We start from the raw sequence: 19,578 nt of genomic DNA on the forward strand, positions 1-19,578 counted from the left end.
GAGCAGAGATAATATTAATGAAATAGGTTAAATGAAAAAATACATGGTCCAACTGGAACTTGATGAATACCTTTTGGTACAATCATGCTATGTAGAGTTCTAGAGTACAAAAGACATATGTTGGCATGAAAAAGAAGGATAATAAGAAAGAGAATCATGAATGAATCAAAGTTTTGATGAAGTGATGTAAAGAGGAGACTTTGGGGAAAGAAATGGCAAGATTCACTGAGATATAACATGAGGGCAAGAATGAAGGGGGGGGGGGGGGGGGGGGGAACGACACACAAAAAAAGACATGGCCACAGGTGTGATAGTGCCCTACAAGAGGTCCAAATAAAAATGGGGGAGGGTAGAGAAAATGCCCAGAAATGTATCACTTCTGGAAAATGGGAAGGCTGACAGGGCACAGAAAGTCTTTGAGTAACATTAGAACAGTGACACCAAAGAGGAGAATTAGGGAAGAGAATGGAAATCCAAATCAGAGAGGTGTCAAAGACAGATTATGAAGAACACATTCATAAATATAGGGTGTTTACTATGGATTTTTTTCTTCCTTTTTTTTTCTTTCTTTTTTTTTTACCTTGTATCCTGTAACAAGTCCTGGATCACAGACAGCTGCAGAGACAAGCTTTACCAGCAAGTCTTGTACTTCTCCCATGCTGTCCCCTATGTTTAGCAAACCCTCTTGAAGAACGCTCAGGGAAGGGACATCCACATTCACATCAAAGCCAAGAACTTTACCAAAGTTACGCAGGAACTGCACTACCATAAGACAATCTGAAAACGTGCTCCCATCGAGAACAAGGCCTGGGATGCGAGGTAACTCTGGCAAAGGCTGAAAAGTAAAGAAAAACAATGGAAAGATTCAGTAGTGTATTTTGAAAGAGAACTTTTTTGATAGTACCTGAGGAAATTAACTGATACTTCCCATATGACCTACAGCATGATAACGCTAGAATGTAAAGGCTATAGAGAAGGTGCCCCCCCACATACCATCCAGTAAATTTCCTTTAAAGGTGAAGCATGTTTACCTTTTCACATATTACAGGAGGCAAGAGATTAATAAATACTTACTTTTTGGCCAGGAGACGCTCTCAGGCTCTATTCTGAGCCAAAATACTATAAAAGGTGGTGTAAAAATATTTGGGGGACACAGGCAGGGGAATTCTCTGGAAGAGAGAGGGCTTGAACCTGAGGTAGAGGTATGTCAAAGTCCTGAAGGACAAGAACTAAGAACACAGAAGACTGGGAGAGTAAATTTTTGAGTAACAGCTTAGAATAGTTGCACATATGAGAAAAGCTCTATCTAGTGCCTGTGTACTGAGACATGATGCATATTCCTGCTGTAAAAATAACTCTGACTAATTGGGTTTTTTGAAGCAATCATGCAAGTGCTTTTTGGGAAGCAGGCCACTTTTAAACAAAATGCTTTTCATTAACTAAACATATGCTACGTTAGTGTTTGCAGTAACTTCTATTTGTATATATTTCAAATAGTTATCTAATTATCTAGACTGAAACTTGAATGCTTTGGGAGTGGCTGCAAGAAAAAAGTTACTGTCACAATTGCAAAATACAGAAACAAGAGACAAGAAATTAAGTTTACATTAGTATGATTACCTTCTGGTCTGCTAAGCACATATCTTCGTTAGGCTTCTTTAGCTCCTTTGCCATTTCTAATTCCAACCTTCGCTGTTCCAGTTTACGTTCTTTATTTAATCGTTTTTCATCGCGTTTCTCTTGCTTTAACCGCTCTTTTTCCTTAAATAGAATTAAAAGGGCAGAAAATAAAACCTACATATTATACTTATAATGGAAAAATCTAAAAATTTGAAAAACACTACTTACATAATCTTAATAATTACCACAGCAATTAAAGAACCTGCATTTAAGTAAAGGGAAGGGGGAAACTACAGCAATAGAACAAAATCATTGAATCTGTGAGCAAATCTAAGATTCACTGTTTTTCTCTCCTGTCCACACGGAAACGGGTATTGAGTATGTTTACACTGAAAGATTCTTTAGAATACCATTTCAGAAAGATGACTGAGTGAAAATATGGTCAAGAACTACCATACATGCAAGAAATCTGATTTTAAAGGCCCCGCTTACACACTAGTATCATCAATATACATCTGCTAAATCAGGGACCACTCAAGAAAGCAGTAGTTGGGAAGACCTGGACAACACATGGTTTAAAAATTCCCATAATACATGAGCTGGGTATGAATGGCTTATGAAACTTAACCGATTGTTTCAACATACATAGCATCTGGCCTTGAACAACCATGCACTTAGCATGCAATCTGAAAATTGAATAGTCATTAATATCTTATTCTGCACAACAAGAACACGGGGATAATCAAGCGAGAAGACAAGTGCCTATTAGTTTTCTCTTCCAACACCCTCTGCGTTGATGTGACACAGAATATTATACTAACTGTACCTCTCTAACCTTCTAAGACTAACTCTGAATTTGGACCTCCAACTGCCTTTTCCACCTGTCATGGTTTAACCCCAGCCAGCAACTAAGCACCACACAGCCACTCACTCACTCCCCCCCCCATCCAGTGGGATGGGGGAGAAAATCGGGAAAAAAAGAAGTAAAACTCGTGGGTGGAGATAAGAACGGTTTAATAGAACAGAAAAGAAGAAACTAATAATGATAATGATAACACTAATAAAATGACAACAGTAGTAATAAAAGGATTGGAATGTACAAATGATGCGCAGGGCAATTGCTCACCACCCGCCGACTGACACCCCGCCAGTCCCCGAGCGGCGATTCCCTCCCCCACTTCCCAGTCCCTATATTAGATGGGACGTCCCATGGTATGGAATACACCGTTGGCCAGTTTCGGTCAGGTGCCCTGGTTGTGTCCTGTGCCAACTTCTTGTGCCCTGGCTGGGCATGAGAAGCTGAGAAATCCTTGACTTTAGTCTAAACACTACTGAGCAACAACTGAAAACATCAGTGTTATCAACATTCTTTGCACACTGAACTCAAAACATAGCACTGTACCAGCTACTAGGAAGACAGTTAACTCTATCCCAGCTGAAACCAGGACACCACCCCTGACTCCAGGGGTTCTGCTGTCACCTGCCAGCATTGATATGCTGGCCTGCCTACACAATTCATTACATACCTCCGTGTAACCAGTATCAAATGCAAAATATTGAGTAATAAACCATGTATGGAATCTGTCATATATCCGTGCTCTCTCTTTAGATCACAGAACTGTGTGCATATACACAAACGTGTGTGCGTGTGTGTTTGTCATGACCTAAGAACATGACACAACATAAAGATGAAGACACTATACATGCTTTTCATTTGTGGACACAGAGGGCTAAAGAACCAAGCTAAGCTGATTCATATTATTCAGAATCACTCCCCATTATTCTGTCAGTTTAAGAGGTTACTCTAGTCTCTTCAGTTTACTACTACCAAATTTTGCATAAATGAGACTATGGGCTGTAACTGTAAGTCAGGACTCAGCTGAATTTGTAGAATGGCATTAACTGCTGACTTTGCTGTATAGTTCTGTCATGCCCCATGACTTTTTATTCTTTCTTTTTCTATATTGAATATTACTAGGCCACTGGTGATAACTGTGGCTCAACACTATGACTGCACAGAGCAGCTGATAATGACCTCTGCTACAGTATTTAGTGGATTTTAGGGAAGACAGAGGTCAGAGTTGGACATAAGGAACATATTTGGACCAGCAATCTTACACTGGCAGAAAAAAAGCAGTCATGTACAGAACTACCCATCTGCCCAACTGCTGCATTGCAGCAGTGTAAGCATCCTCTGTATTGACAGCACAGGCCCTCATATCTGTGATGATTTCATAAGGGACATGCTGCTTATTCATGTTTTTCTCCCTTTACCAGCATACATCTCGTATGGAAAATTGCAATACACTAAAGCAGCACACAAAATCAGTAACTTTATTTTAAAATGGAAAATACTCTTGTTTTTTTAAATGGTTCATTGCCTTTTATCTTAACCTATGTCAAGGTCTCAAAGCCAACTGGCATTTCCTACAACTTGTTCTTGACAACTAGAAACTTTCTATCTCAGAAGAAAACAAGAGAAGTACATACGGATATTTAAGTGGCAACATATTAATTTGGAGTTATGATTAAAAATGCAAACCTTAACAATGCTAAGTTTCATTAATGTATTTAGAGATTACTTTTGCTGGCTGCAATAAACATTTACCTATGTTTCTATTAGAGTAAGAATATAATTACAGCACTGGATCAGACTATACAACCATGTAGCCTGGCATCCTGATTTCCAACAGTGGATCAGGTGCTTAGGGTATCATCTCCCTCTACTCAGCGCTGATGAGACTGTATCTGAAGAGTGTCCAGTTTTGAGCCCTCCACCTCAAGAAGTATGTGGAGAACAGGGAGAGGGTAACACTGGTTTTAAAAAGGAACATACTGTTTTTTTGAAATCAGAGCTATCCCTTATTTATGGCTGATGTGGAAAATACATCTTCAGAATATTCAGCTCTTCGTAGCTTTATTTGCACAATTTTAACTGTCACTACTTACCAGAATGATATAGGTCAGAAACAGATTCCTGATTTTAGTTTATGGAAAATATTGTCAACAAAACTGCCATTATTTTCCTTTCCAGTTTGTATTATGGGATACTACTAGGAAGATCAGAAACAATTTAATCTAACTTTTTAACAAAGATTAATCATAGAATATCTTGAGTCAGAAGGGACCCATAAGGATCATCAAGTCCCACTCCCTGCTCCTCACAGGACTATCTAAAACTAAACCATATGACTAAGAGCATTGTCCAGATGCTCCTGGAACTCCAACAGACTTGGTGCTGTGACCACTTCCTGGGGGAAGCCTGTTCCACTGACCAATCACCCTCTCAGTGAAGAACCTTTTCCTCATGTCCAATCTGAACTTCCCTGATGCAGCTTCATTCCATTTCCTTGTGTCCTATCACTGGTCACCACTGAGAGGAGATCAGCACCTCTCCCTCTACTGCCCCCCTTCAGGAAGTTGTAGGCTATGATGAGGTGACCCCTCAGCCTTTTCTTCTCCAAGCTGAACAGACCATGTGACCTCAGCTGCTCCTCCTAAGTCTTGCCCTTGAGACCCTTCATCCTCGAATCCTTGATCTTGGTCATCCTCCTTTGGACACACTCTAACAGTTTGACGTCCTTCTTATATTGAGGAACCCAAAACTGCACACAGTACTCAAGGTGGGGCCACGCCACTGTGGCATACAGTGGGACAGCCACCCTGTCTCAACCAGCTAGCTATGCTTATGCTTGATGCACCCCAGGACACAGTTGGCCCTTTTGGCTGCTAGGGCACACTGTTGACTCATATTCAACTCGCCATCAACCCAAACCCCTGGATCTGTTTCCACAGGGCTGCTCTCCAGCCTCTCATCCCCCAATTTGTACGTATAACCAAGATTACTCCATCCCACGTGGAGAATCCAACACTTGCTCTTGTTAGATTTCATACAGTTGGTGATTGCCCAGCTCTCTAGTCTGTGCAGATCTCTCTGTAAGGCCTCTACCCTCGAGGGAGTCCACAGCTTCTCCTAGTTAAGTATCGCTGGCAAACTTAATGTACATTCAGCTCCTGCATCCAGATCATTTATAAAAACATTAAAGAGCACTGGCCCTAAAACTGAGCCCTGGGGAACTTCACTGGTGACTGGCCACCAGTCTGATGTGACCCCATTTATTAAAACTCTTTGAGCCCAACCCATCAGCCAATTGTTCACCCAACATATTATGCACTTCTCTAGCTATACGCTGGACATGTTGTCCAGAAGGATACCGTGAGAGACAGTATCAAAAGCTTTGCTAAAAATCATAACCACCCACATCTACTGGCTTCCCTTGGTCAACTAGATGGGTGACCTTGTCATAAAAGGAAATTAAGTTGGTTAAGCAGGAGTTTCCCCTCATGAACCTGTGCTGGCTACGACCAATAACTGCATTGTCTCTCAAGTGTTTTTCAATAACTCCCAGAAGAACCTTCTCCATAATTTTACCAGGCACTGAAATGAGACTGACAGGTCTGTAATTAGCAGGGTCTTCCTTCCTTCCCTTCTTGAAAATTGGTACATTTGCCAGCTTCCAGTTGACTGGGACCTCTCCAGTTTCCAAAGACCATTGAAAAATAATGGAAAGAGGTCCTGCAATAACATCGGCTAGCTCTTTCATTACCCTAGAATGAATCCCATCAGGCTCCACAGCCTTATGTGCATCCAGCTAAAGCAGCAATTCTCCAACATGTTCAGAGTCAGCTGGGAATTTATCATCTTCCCAGTAACAGTCTTCCAATACAGGGCTCCAGGGGTCCCAGGGCCCATCATCGGTGTTAAAGACAAAGGCAAAGAAGGCATTAAACATCTCTGCTTTTTCCATGTCCCCTTTTGTGAGGTAACTGACCTCATCAAGTAACAAACCAATGTTATCTCTGATCCTCCTCTTGCTGTTAACGTATTTTAAAAAGCCCTTTTTGTTGTCCTTTACAGTACTGGACAGCTTGAACTCTAGTCGAGCTTTGGCCACACAAATTTTCTCCCTACAGTAGCAAACAGCATCCCAATAGTCCTCCCATGTTGCCTGTACTTGCTTCGAATGTCCATAAACCTCCCGTTTCTGCCTAAACTCTAGAAGAAGATCCCTGCTCAGCCAGGCTTGCCTTCTGCCCCACTTGCTTGACTTCCCACACTTTGGAATTGCCTGCTCCTGGGCTCTTAAGAGATGGCTCTTAAAAATAACCAGCATTCTTGGACCCCAGTATCTTCAAAAGCCAATTCCCAGGGGACCTTCATACTGTCCTGGTTTAGGCTGGGATAGAGTTAATTTTCTTCCTAGTAGCTGGTATAGTGTTATGTTTGGGGTTTGGACACTAACTAGGCTCCTTCAGCAGCCCAAAGACTGCTCTCCCCATATACAGGGTCAAAGTTTTGCTGGCGGTTTTTTTCCTATCACCAATGATTTGAAACTCAACTACTTTGTGGTCACTGTCACCAAGACAGCCACCGATCACCACTTCGTCCATGAGTCCCTCTTTGTTTACAAACAAGAAATCTAGAAGGGCACCTTTTCTAGTCGGCTTAAGACTTAACCCTGAAATTTTTCCTTGCACTGAAGTATTATTCAATTTTTCTTTGTTTTGGTCTGTCACTTTCTTTTAAATTTACGAACATATCTAAGAGAAAAGTTTTACCAATGTCTTTGACAATTAGATGCTATAACGATAGTTATTTTACTTCAATCTCTTAGCTATCTGTATTTATAAAAGTCTCAGGATATAGTGATAAAAAAGTCTCAAAATATACAGAAATATATAAAAAGTAAAATTTGAGAAGTTAGCAATTATGTTTTAGCATTGATAGTCCCCCTTAAGACAATATCAGGGTTAAAACTGAAGACAGCCTCAGGATTAAGATGCAAATTAGTTTATCATTGTCTCATAAAAGTTTCATCAATCATACTGTACAGCTCTGGTTTTATCATCAATGCTATTTCATCATGTACTTGTAGATAATTTTTTTAACCATCTATAATGCAACTAAACTACTGTATTATTTCAAACCAATGAAGCTAAAAAAGTTTGAGTTGTTTTAGCTAGTAACATTTCATTTACTACAGTGTAACCTTAATAAGCAGGATGTGGTATTCTGTAAGAGAGGCTTTTTCTCAAGCTACCTCAGTCATGAACATAAGCAATGTGGTTACAACTGCTTTCAAGGCAAAGCTAAAGACTTCCCTCTTTTTCTTCCGCAACCTTCTAATGAAATTGAGACCTCTCAACTGGCTACAAGAACAAATTCTATTACAAAACCACTATTATATTAGCTTAAGAGCAGGGAAACTTCGGTGTCTTTCATGCGATAGTATGGCTAAAAGTAAAATTTAACTAGTTAAAGGCCTGATTAGTCAACTCAATTTAAGTATTTCAGTGGATTTTGGGTTAGGTTGTGCCGATATGGACTGCCAGTGTTTCTTGAATATTTTTCCCCCTCTAAGTAAAGTATCTAGAGTTCCTTAACTTGTAAGCAAAGTAATAATTTGAATGATGAAAAACAATACTTTAATTCAGATGCCCAAACACCCAATTTAATAGCACAGAAAGTGTATTTAGTCTTTAGCATTAATCCTCATAATACGAAAGTTTTATTAGGTCCTTTTGTGATATACTAAATTTATATAAATGAAAGCGATCACCAGAATAAAAAGCACTCATCGTAAGGAAAGGGCAGCTATTTTGGAAATAGTCTTATTTTGAGAAACAAAACAGAACAAAAAAATGCAGATGTTTAGATGATCAGAATCAAAAGAAGCCTGAAATTTTGAAAAGGGAAATCAACCAGTTTTTTCTTATCAGCTTAATGTCACTGTGTTCAAAAAAGAAAGCAAGTTAAATAACCGGATTCAGAGACGGACAAAGTAAAATGATTGTACGCAAAATGACACAGCACATACACATTTAGGACTTTAGGCTTCTCTATCTCTTGGTTCAGAATTTCTGACATATGTTTAGTAAAAGAAAATGAGAAATGAAGTATCTATTTTCTGTAGCGCGGCAGTACTTTCTACTGAAGGACAAATAAATAAAATTACTAAGGCATAATAATCCTACTTGCTTGGTTTCATCATGGTCCCCGTCTAGAATCATATATAAAATCCACAAGTTCTAAGAAGCCTGGGCTAGAATAAGATGTATATTTTTACCCCTGGGTAAGTATTGAGGAAAACCTGTTCAGCAAGTCTGACAAGTCAGTATGATGAAGTCCTTACTCTTCTTATACACATGAACAACGCGAAGAAGAGAAAATAAAACTTCCTTTCCAGGAAATACTAGGGTCTCTGAAGTGACTATGCAATTATTGGCTTCTTGCTCAGAATCACTGAGGATGGAAGGGAGCTCTTGAGCTCATCCAGTTCCCATTGCCGTGTGCATCCTGTCCACGCCAGCAACCCACAGCAGTATCAGCTACAGCAGGTTGGAACTCCACAACCTACCTGGGCAATCTGTGCCAGTGTTCAACCATCACCCTCAAAGTAAAAAAGCTTTTCTTAAGTTTAAGCAGAATTACCTGTATTTCAGTTTGTGCCTATTGCTTCTTCTCCTGCCACTGCCATGCATACAAATGAAATTATACAAACAGGTACGTTAAAGACACTGCTCTTCTACAGATCACTGCAGAATGAAAACATGAAAAGTTCAAACTTTTGAAGGTTGATACTCACTTCTGCTTTTTTACGTGCTTCCATGGCTTTCATAAGCATCATGTGTTGTCTTCTCCTTTCTCGTTCCTATTGAAGCAGGTAAGATTAGAACAAAACTAATCCACATTTTCAAATCAGTAAAAAAGCTGAGTAACAAATTTAGCATTAATAGACAAGTCACAGTAAATACTAAATATAGGACAAGAATGGCCAAGTCTGTGCATGTTTTAGTTCAGGTTTAGAAAGCAAATACAAGAACAATCAAAAGCAAAAAGGTAAAGCAATGAACATGGAGACAGTGTAAAAAAGAAGCATACAGATTTACTTATGGTCAGTTGTGATGCTCCTTCATAAGCTGGCAGAACAAAAAGCATAATGGTTGGCTGGAACAGGTCAGTTACCTTACATCTGCTATTACAGAACTTGCAATTTACTTCTTCAATAGCCAATTCAGCAGAAATTTTCAACTGGTCATTTTCAAACATTGCAAAAATTAACATTTTTGTAACCAAGCAACAAATATGATTAATTTTCTCAGGTCTAGATCATTTTTAATCAAGCTAGTGGTGGCGCTTATACATACGCAACGACACTTGCATTTACTGATGTCTGTGCCTCGATAAATTATGTCAGTAACTTCAGATGCTTTAAGGAGCTGTATTCTTGAGCGTTAAGTATAGAGTTTTTGCCTTAAAAGCTGTAGAGTAAATCTTGGCCCCAGTAAAGGCTATGGGAATTTTATCATCTAATTCAGTGAAGCTAGGAATACATTCTAATGTTTCATTCTATATTTATAACATTATGTATTTACCACCAACTGAAAGCTAATTTCCTCAGTACCTTACAAACTTAGGAAAGACATCATCCTGATTTCTAAAATAGTTAATTGAAATTATTTTTAAAATGTCTGGATTCATTCACAGTGAATGGGACAATGCTTGCAAAAATTATCAAAGTGACTACCTATTAATTTTGCATTAATTAATCCCTGATTTTATACAGTAGTCCAATTTCTATTAGGACATCAGTAACATAGATTTTTGGTTAAAAACCTCACTTACTTATTGTGATGTTCAATTTATACACATGTTCAAGACATGTCTTTTTTTTTTTTCCTTAACAGACAAGACAAGCAGATGTATGCAATGCACTGTGCTGTAAAGCCATGCAGCAGTATGTAATATGACAGCAGCCAGTGCTACATTTTATGCATTGCTATGACAACCATATCACAACCAAATCACAATGCGGTGTTAGATGTACAAAAATAAACATACCCATACCATATCTAGTCTATGCCTCTCCAACTCCTGGTAGAAAGAGTTGGCAAATATTATGAAACAGAAATCACAAAGTCATAAAACCACTTTATAATCCCCCAAAAGACCCCAAAACCAAAGCAAAGCAACAAATCATAAGGTGAAAGAAAATTTGTGCAGGAATCAAACCCAGAAATTTAAAAAGGGCATAGTTTGACGATTTCCCCACCTCCCCCATATAGCTTAAGTAGTAGTTCACAATGGGCATTCTGTCTGTTTGGTCAACTGAATGTATACCAACCTGGTGTTTCAGAAGAACGGCTTGCTGCCTTCGCATCTCTTTTTCCTTAAACAAAACAACAGAAATTTATTTAAAATATCTATCAAAATTTACTTACAAGTTGCACATTTTTGCCACACTAAAACAGTACTTCTGAATTAAATTCTTATCTCCCCACCCCCCATAAATTGACCACAGAGAAGTATACATGGTATACATGACAGCGAGTCTATTGAGTTGGGAGTTCCATGTTAAAATACACCAAGAATACCAAAGCAGTAATAGAAGTACACATGTAAACTGTATTTTCAAATGTTTGTAAAACAGTTCTGTAGTCTTGTACACATACACCCTAGAAAAGACTATGCTTGTTGAGAAGCAACAAAGTTTTTTGACACAGTGTGCTTAAAAGAACGTTGTGAATAATGTTACTGCACGAGCATTTTAAGTTATGCAAACCAAGCATCACGTAAGCAAAACTCATGGTAGTGGCACACAAAAAATCACTGTCTCTATATTCATGTGTGTATGTATGAATGTATGTGTATGTCACACATACACAAAATTCTCTCTGTGTATGCTTCATGTGTTTATGTAAACTTATGTACACATTATTCATATGCCATCTCTATTTACAGTTTCATTATCAATGAATATTCTTCCACATTTACTGCTTTTATACATCAACATATAGTATGCACAATAACACAGTTCTTGTTTTTGGAGCTCCTCTAAACTAACCTTTATTCGTTTTTCGGCCTCCAATAATTTGGCATTTGCTGCTTCTTCCTTCTTTTTCTTTTTTGCCTGTGCATGCAAAACAGGTCACACAACAGCACCATCACAACTTGAAAATAATCTGACTAGAAATAAAGTTACGTGCCTATAAAAAGTTCAAAACATCATCACATATCTTGTATGTTGCAACAGACTTCTTCCCCAATGCAGCTTTCATAAACAATCAATTCACAATTAATTTACTTTTTAAGAATTAAGACAGAAATTCAAGAGCCCTCAAAATTGCTTCACCTGGCTATTATAAGTAAGAATGTAAGCATACACAGAAACAATAAAACATAAGTGGCAAAGAAATTACCATTAATTTTTCCATGAATGGAGACTTGCAAACTAGCAATCTGTCTGTGCTAGTATACTAGCAAACTAGTATAGTATAACAATATAGTCTAGCATATATATAAACTCAGTATTTTAACTCCAATGCACTTTATACAGAGCAGAACATGATACTGCTTTAACATCCTATTATTGCAAACTTCTTTTTCAACAAAGGAATAGTTACGCTGTTAACTTTAGCAAATACAAGATTATTTGTGTAGAAAGTCAGGAACTCAAGTGAACATTTGCAAGATTTGGGTCAAAGTTAATACAGATTTTTTTTAAGAAAAAGATTTTAAGACACATTTTTGAACTGGCCTTTGGAAGTCCAGGTTGCTAGAACTGTTATATTTAGTTACATTCCTAACTGCATGCATGACTATTAAAATAAAACGTTCTTTAATATGGCAACACAAATATTGCATTTGAGCCATTATTTTTACCTCTAAAAGTTGCTGAGCTCGAAGTTCTTTCTCCATTCTGATTTGCTGGATTCGCTTAATTTTTTCCTACAAGAGGAAAAAAGTTATTTCTTTTTAAAAAAACAATATTGAGAAAGTAAACTTACTTTTTGCATTTTAAAAAATGACCAAGTTTATACATATATGCTTTTTGTTAGGGAGTCTCGCACCCATTGTAGTCAATTGTTCCCACATAACAAGGTACGTTTAGCATTTTTACTAGCATTAGATGATGTCTGGTATATCCCTGAAGGAACCAACACTGCGTTATGCCTAGGTGCTCATGTTTAAGTTGTCATAGTTTGTTGTTTTTTTAAAACAGCTTTAAGGGGACCAGATTAATGACAATGTAAGCAAGTTAGCAGCATTCAAATCCTAGCTGGCAATGGTGGAGAAATTTAAGAATGAATGGAAATGGGAGCTATCATGAAAAACATGATGTTTTGACGTGATCTCCCTTAATAAGAAATACAGGGTTCTGTCAAACCACTATTTTCTGCCTTGGTTCTAGCAGCCTTTCAGTTCATTATGGTACCACGGGCAACATGGAGAATCAGAGCACTGTGAAACCCAACGTACGTACCCTGTCAGCCAGTAATAGTCACCCACATGCAACTTGGATAATATATTCACAGTTTAGTACACTTCAGTTTCTCCAGATTTTTTAAATATTCAGGTAATTGATGATGAGTTTGGATGCCTTAACACGTAGTTTATGGGACTGAGTTTTATACTTGCCGAAGAGTGAAATAACAAAAAAAGTAACCAAAACAGCAGCCACGGTAAGTACAACACATTTCAGCATGTTTCATCATGGCAAGAACAAAATGATCAAGCTAAGAACTCCACAGATGAATGCTGTCTAACAATATTCTAATTTATTCTTTTTCAGGAATTAGTTCCTAAAATCTGAATGAAGTCCTATTACATTGATTTAGAAATTCAATCATTGCAAACTTTGGGATTAGTTCACATTTCTTGTGCTGCATGGGTTTTGTCTGTTAAATAGTAATAACCCAAGTTCATATTAAAAAATTTTTAGTACATTATTTGAGGTTTTATTATCTCAAAAAAGCTGCTTGAGCCACAATGACTAGGCAGGGACCATTATGAAGAGAAGTGCTACATTACATTCAGCTGAACTTGCTATAAAGTTTTAACAGCAAAACCCAGACCATGGAAAGGCCCTGCAAGCTGCGAGGCCTAAATCAGAAGCCTGAAAAGGAGCTCAATATTCTTCCCTGGAACAGCAGATATTTTCCCAACAGTGAGTGTAAAGCACATCTCTGTGGAAGACATTGTTTTCTTGTGAGCTGGTCTGAGACTCTAGATCATGGGCTACTCTAAGAGAACACACATATACTGTATACATATATACAGTGATGTATACACTTTATAAAAACAATAATTACAATCAAAACCAAGCCCCTAAGAAAACATAATCTAAAATATTTAACAAAAAAGGATCAATCAGAGAAGAGAAAGACATATAAAATTTCCTGTAGAGCTCCAATACCAGAAGACCTCATGAGGTCTTACAAACTCAAGGCAAATCTTACCAGTTCATTAAACTGTTAAGAAGTCCAGCATAAGACTACCTTATGCAGAAAATTAATTCAGGGGCCTTGTTTATACAGTGTTGAACTTTGATTTTCAACATGCAAAGCTCACAGTATGGACCTTAAGTCTCTATTATCCCCCAATATAATTTACAGACAAAACTGTACAGAAGTTTAGAGTATGTACTGTAGTCTCTCAATTCCATAAAGGCTAGAGTTAATACAGAATAAACTTTTCAGTAGAGGGCGGTGTCAAGAAATATCCAAGATTAGAAGAAGTTTTCAACACATTGGAATCATGAAAATTTTATCAGTTTGTAACTCAAGAAGGAATATGGAGATGATAAACGAGGTCTGGATTTGATGTATTTGCTAAGCAATTCTTGATCCCTGCACACCTAAGAATGTAAGGAACACTTTATAATCATCAGGTGATGTGACTGGATACAAGCCCAATGCTCTTAAAAAAAGAACAGTCTGCATTATTTACCCTTCTTTAGCAAGAATGGGTTGCCTTCATAAGTGGAAACCTGGAAGCTGTCACTAACTACAAAAGTTCAGAATGGTTGAGGTTGGAAGGGACCTCTGGAAGTCGCCTTGTCCAACCCCCCCAGCTCAAGAAGGGTCCCCTGGAGCCAGTTACCCAGGACCATGTCCATACAGCTGCTGAAAATCTCTAAGGTGGGAGACCCCACAACCTCCCTGAGCCACCTGTTCCAGTTCTCAGTCACCCTCGTGGAGGAAGAGTGTTTCCCGATATTCAGGGGGAACCTCCCATCAGTGTGTGCTCCCACTGCCTCTCATCCTGTCACTGGGCACCTCTGAAAAGAGCCTGGCCCCGTCTTCTTTGCACCCTCCCTCCAGGTATTTGTACACATTGCTGAGAGCCCCCTGAGCCTCCTCTTCTGCAGGCTGAACAGTCCCAACTCTCTCAGCCTCTCCTAGTTTAACTCATAGAAGGTAGAGTGACAACTTCTAGCCCGCTGTCTACTATACTGAGCACTTTCTTCACAGAAAAACATAAACAATTGCCAACAAGGATTAATTGTTATCCATTCCTGGGATATTTAAGGTATCTGCAGTAACAACAATTTTGGTTAACTACTTAATAAAAAAAATAATAATAATAAAAAAAGAAGTATGTTAGGTTTTAGTATCTGGATTTCAAAGATGTGAAAGGCCTTTATATTTTCATTGGCTTTTTTAACACCTCAGGATACCACTTAAGAGGCAAAATAATGAGATCTGGTTTTCCAGTATTATTTCTAACTGGTGGGATGGTGAAATCATACAAAGACATTGAGTTGCTGGAGCGCGTCCAGAGAAAAGCAACAAAGCTGGTGAAGGGTCTAAAGCACAAGTCTTATGAGGAGCAGCTGAGGGAACTGGGGTTGTTTAGTCTGGAGAAAAGGAGGCTGAGGGGAGACCTTACTGCTCTCTACAACTGCCTGAAGGGGGGTTGTGGGGGGGGGGTTGTGGGGGTGTCAGTCTCTTTTCCCAAGTAACAAGTGATAGGATGAGAGGAGATGGCCTCAAGTTGTGCCAGGGGAGTTTTTGATTGGATATTAGGAAAAATTTCTTCACTGAAAGGGTGGTCAATCATTGGAACAGGCTGCCCAGGGAAGTGGTTGAGTCACCATTCCTGGACATATTTAAAAGACGTGTAGGTGTGGTGCTTGGGGACATGGTTTAGTGGTGGACATGGCAGTGTTAGGTTTATGGTTGGACTCAATGATCTTAAAAGTCCTTTCCAACCTAAATGATTCTATGGTTCTATTACTCCATCTTAATTAATTCTTCTCTGACATCCAAAAAACCACAAAAAAATATATCCAATATAGACATGTTTTGTTTTGCTGATTTTTGAATCTGAATGTTAGATGAGAAGCTTCTATAGAGATCTAAATGCAACTCAGCTGCAAAATAAAATTACTCGGTAGATTACTCAAATAACACAACAGACTGAAAAGGTGTAACGAGCTCAAAAAAACTGTAACTAAACCATCTCTAGAAAAAACACAAGTGAACTACAATATAAATAGAAACCAGTCTTGAGACTACAGTGAAGACACTGCAGAAACATTTTCCCTGCAACAGACTTCAGCTTTATCCTGTATGAAAGGCATGAGGTATTTTAAATCAGGAAGTTAATTAAATGTCTCATGAAGCTGATGCATGAATGCAGTGAAGGCAAACCTGGAATCCTCTCTTCCCATGTCCAACTTTAAAATTTTATTTACAGCTAAAAAAGCATTACATTACAAAGTAACATATCATCAAGTGCAAATACTTATAGAATTTCATGGAAATGTCAGTTAAAGTTTCTATCACAAATGAAAGGTATCGGTTTTAATAGTAAATGTTCATCGTCTCCATCTTAATATATCCCTTGTATTTAAGACTCTATAAATACTACTATAATAAGAATATGAACATTTAACATAAAATAGTTAATCCAAACAATATTTAGACATCCTTTTTTAAAAAAAATTAAATGTACTATTAAATGTACTAAATGTACTATGTACTATGCATACACATACCAATTCAACAGCAGTACAGGTTGAATTTGCCTACCAAAGTCAACTTTTCCTACTTTTAAAAGGTTTTATATACTTATTCTCTGCCACTGTAAGAGGGTAAAAACCTGTAGCAATAAAAACCTGTAGCAATAATGGTACTGAACACAAAAAATGTCTTTTCACTGAAAGCTAAAAAACTTGTCCTTTGACTGCTACCAGATGAAGCATTTAATTTCTGTACTCTGCAGTAAGTTTCATAATGAACAGAACGAATATAAAAAACAACCACACAAATATATGTTTGGATGCAAATTATTCTCTTTTAAAAATCTTCAGATTCCCAACATACACAACTTTTCACTAATTCACTAAAAGCAGTTGTTAAAAAATTTAAAAGCCTGCTTCCGTAAGTAGGTTAGTTTGGTGAAGTTTATATGGGCTCGCTTTTATTGGACGTACTTGGTATGGCAGTATTTAACAATACTTGTATGTTTAAAAACATGTATTAATTCACTGGCATACTGAGATACAAGCCTTTGCACACAACTTAAAACCACTGACAGCCTTCCAGAACACTGAATAAGTTAACTGCGCTCTTCCAGTATTTACATAAACAGATATAACAGTTTGTTTTCACAGAGCGAAATAAAGGAAGACTGCATCACTGTACTTTGATAGCAGTTTTTTAATTTCTTACTGATATTAGCAAGCAATTACATATGTTGGGTGGCTTAAATCAACACAGACAAAATTGGGATGTCCTGACAACGTGAACGACAACTACAGAGTTTAGAATTTTAAATAATATACACTGTGTGCTCTTTAAAACCAGATTTAAAACATTCACTTTGTAATCAGCATACTCAATAATTTACTAAGTAATTAAAATACCCGTAATTCAATAATTCAAAATGTAATTTAAAGAACTAATTTAACAATCACTTAAAGTTTACCTGCTGCTTCATTATCTTTATCTGTTCCTTTTGCTTTCGCTTTTCTTCAGCTGCCATAATAGCTGAGAAACAAAAGCAAACAAAAAATTATTATCAGCAGAACATGACAAGTGATAGCTAACTTTTCATTAATACTTTCCACAATAATCTGCTAGCATGCACAAACTTTCCTAAGTAATACTTACCTTGCTGTTTTTTTGCTTCTTTGGCAGCTCGAGCTTGTTCCTGCTTCTGGAGTTTTCTCAGTAGCTTTATTTGTGCTGCTTGCCTAGCTATTTCTGTTACAAAAAGAAAATATTAAGTTCATAAAAGCAGTGCTGTCCAACAATAAATCCAGACACTTGCATGAGGTAAAGACATTTGCATGAGGTAAAGATAGAGGAAAAAGTGGATTTGTTTTGCACACATTTATCTTGACAACATTTCACTATCAACTACCTTTAGTGGTATCTCACTTATCAGTAACTACATCAACAGTACAAATGAACATGGATACTTTCTACATAAAAGAAAATACTACTTTTGGAGGAAAAAAAATACCTATTAAGTGATAGCGTCAGGCCAATAATGTTGCTTCATTTAAAAACTGATTTCTTCTTTCTTTTTAATGCAGAAAACACTTGTCTCAGAGTACGAAATCAACATTTTATTCAGAAAGCATGGAATTACTGTTTTCCTTACGAGTCACCTCATGTAATCAATCTTTTTTTAACAATGCAGTAAGAGCACACTCATCAGGGTCACACATCTCTCCAGCATGGCTACCTACAGCCAGCCACTCTTCTGCCAATTAGTAATTTCCTGAAGCATTCTACTGCTTTAAGTGAGAACATTTATTAAATTTGGATGAACTGTGCATGGACACACTGATGTAAGACAGCTGTAAGAAGGATTTTCTCGGGGTTGAATTCAGCTTGCTTTCAAAGGACTGAGGTCCACGACCTCTTTCATAGCATTCTCCAGAATACTGTCAACTTCTTGTGCAATGACCAAGATGCAGGCAGACATATGGAAAATCCATGTATAGATAAGATGATGCTGCAGATAGGAAGGGTCGTGTAATAGGTACACAACAGGGAAACCTTCAGGGCCAAGGGGAAACCATACAGAAGAAGTTACATCTTAACTGAAACAGAACCAGTGGCTGGAAGTTAGACTACATTATAGAGGAAAACTTAAGCTATGAAGTATGGAAGGCCAACAAATGCAGTGGACCACTTAGTCTGAATTAACACAATCCATAAGGAGGATGTAGTTAATGTTCGTCATGCGTTTGAAAAGGACAGATGGGAAACAAACACCTATACTGCAAAACACAGAGACGACAAATCAGACCACCTGTATTTCCATTCAACTAATATGTGCCATACCGAGCAAAATTTAAGGGCTTCTAAATCAAGCCAAGAAATCAAAAAAGAAATTAGGGAAAACAGAATTCTTGGTATCAAATGATAATCCAGATGTAATGGACATCTCACAGACACAGTAGAAGGATAATTAATAATACATGGTGTTGCCAGGTACCAATGTTACAGGAATATCAAAATGAGATGTACAGGCAGAAGACTAGCTTTCTATGCAAAGTGCAGTATCAAGTCACGTAGCATAAAAAACAATGAATGAAGAGACATCTATGTAGTCCACTTGGTGGAACCCTAAAAGAAGTTGTACAAAAGCAGTCTTCAAGCACGCATACTTCAAGTGAGCAACCTAAAAGCAGTATTTTAAAAAAGGTATACTTGTCCAGGTAAACATGGAGCCACATTTAAAAAAGGAAAAAGGTAGTCCATATGCAGGTCTTCAGAAAAGGAGGCCGTCATAGGAAAATGGTGAGCATATAAAACATGAAAAGCTTGCTCAAATAAGAACAGGAAAGCCTATGACAGACCAAACTTTAAGAGTTAGAAAGGCTGAAAAAGAATTTGAAGAGCACATTGCAAAGGATGCCTGAGCAGACAGTAAAAGATCTTTACATATATCACAACAGGAAGCCAGAAATGTAATCAGTGGGACCCAATGATCAACAGGACAGAAAAAAGAGCCTTAGAAAAAAGGGTTACTGAATTCCTTGTATCAATCTCTACTGCTGAAGATGCTGGGTAGATTCCCCTACTCAGTGCATTGTCCACAGCAAACAGGTTGGAAGAGCTAGATGAATTAGAGGTAAATATAAAAGAAGTATT

The 19,578-nt window shown here is 37.8% G+C and overlaps 1 protein-coding gene across 22 annotated transcripts in view; it reads right to left on the reverse strand.

The window, feature by feature from the left end:
• The window catches only part of BAZ2B (bromodomain adjacent to zinc finger domain 2B), a 285,742-nt gene that overhangs the window by 25,434 nt on the left and 240,730 nt on the right, over positions 1–19,578 (reverse strand). For 15 of the 22 annotated variants that reach the window (XM_049809512.1, XM_049809491.1, XM_049809455.1 and 12 more), the window contains 9 exons: positions 17,581–17,673; positions 17,396–17,457; positions 12,344–12,409; positions 11,526–11,591; positions 10,806–10,850; positions 10,523–10,555; positions 9,267–9,332; positions 1,621–1,761; positions 581–835 (listed from right to left, as the gene is read on the reverse strand). In XM_049809512.1, the coding sequence (XP_049665469.1) occupies positions 581–835; positions 1,621–1,761; positions 9,267–9,332; positions 10,523–10,555; positions 10,806–10,850; positions 11,526–11,591; positions 12,344–12,409; positions 17,396–17,457; positions 17,581–17,673 (827 nt within the window). The remainder of the gene's footprint in view (positions 1–580; positions 836–1,620; positions 1,762–9,266; positions 9,333–10,522; positions 10,556–10,805; positions 10,851–11,525; positions 11,592–12,343; positions 12,410–17,395; positions 17,458–17,580; positions 17,674–19,578) is intronic. The other 7 variants (XM_049809592.1, XM_049809565.1, XM_049809481.1 and 4 more) reach the window with 2 other exon arrangements.

The sequence above is a fragment of the Accipiter gentilis genome, chromosome 1 (assembly GCF_929443795.1).
Source record: "Accipiter gentilis chromosome 1, bAccGen1.1, whole genome shotgun sequence".
NCBI lineage: Eukaryota > Metazoa > Chordata > Aves > Accipitriformes > Accipitridae > Astur > Astur gentilis.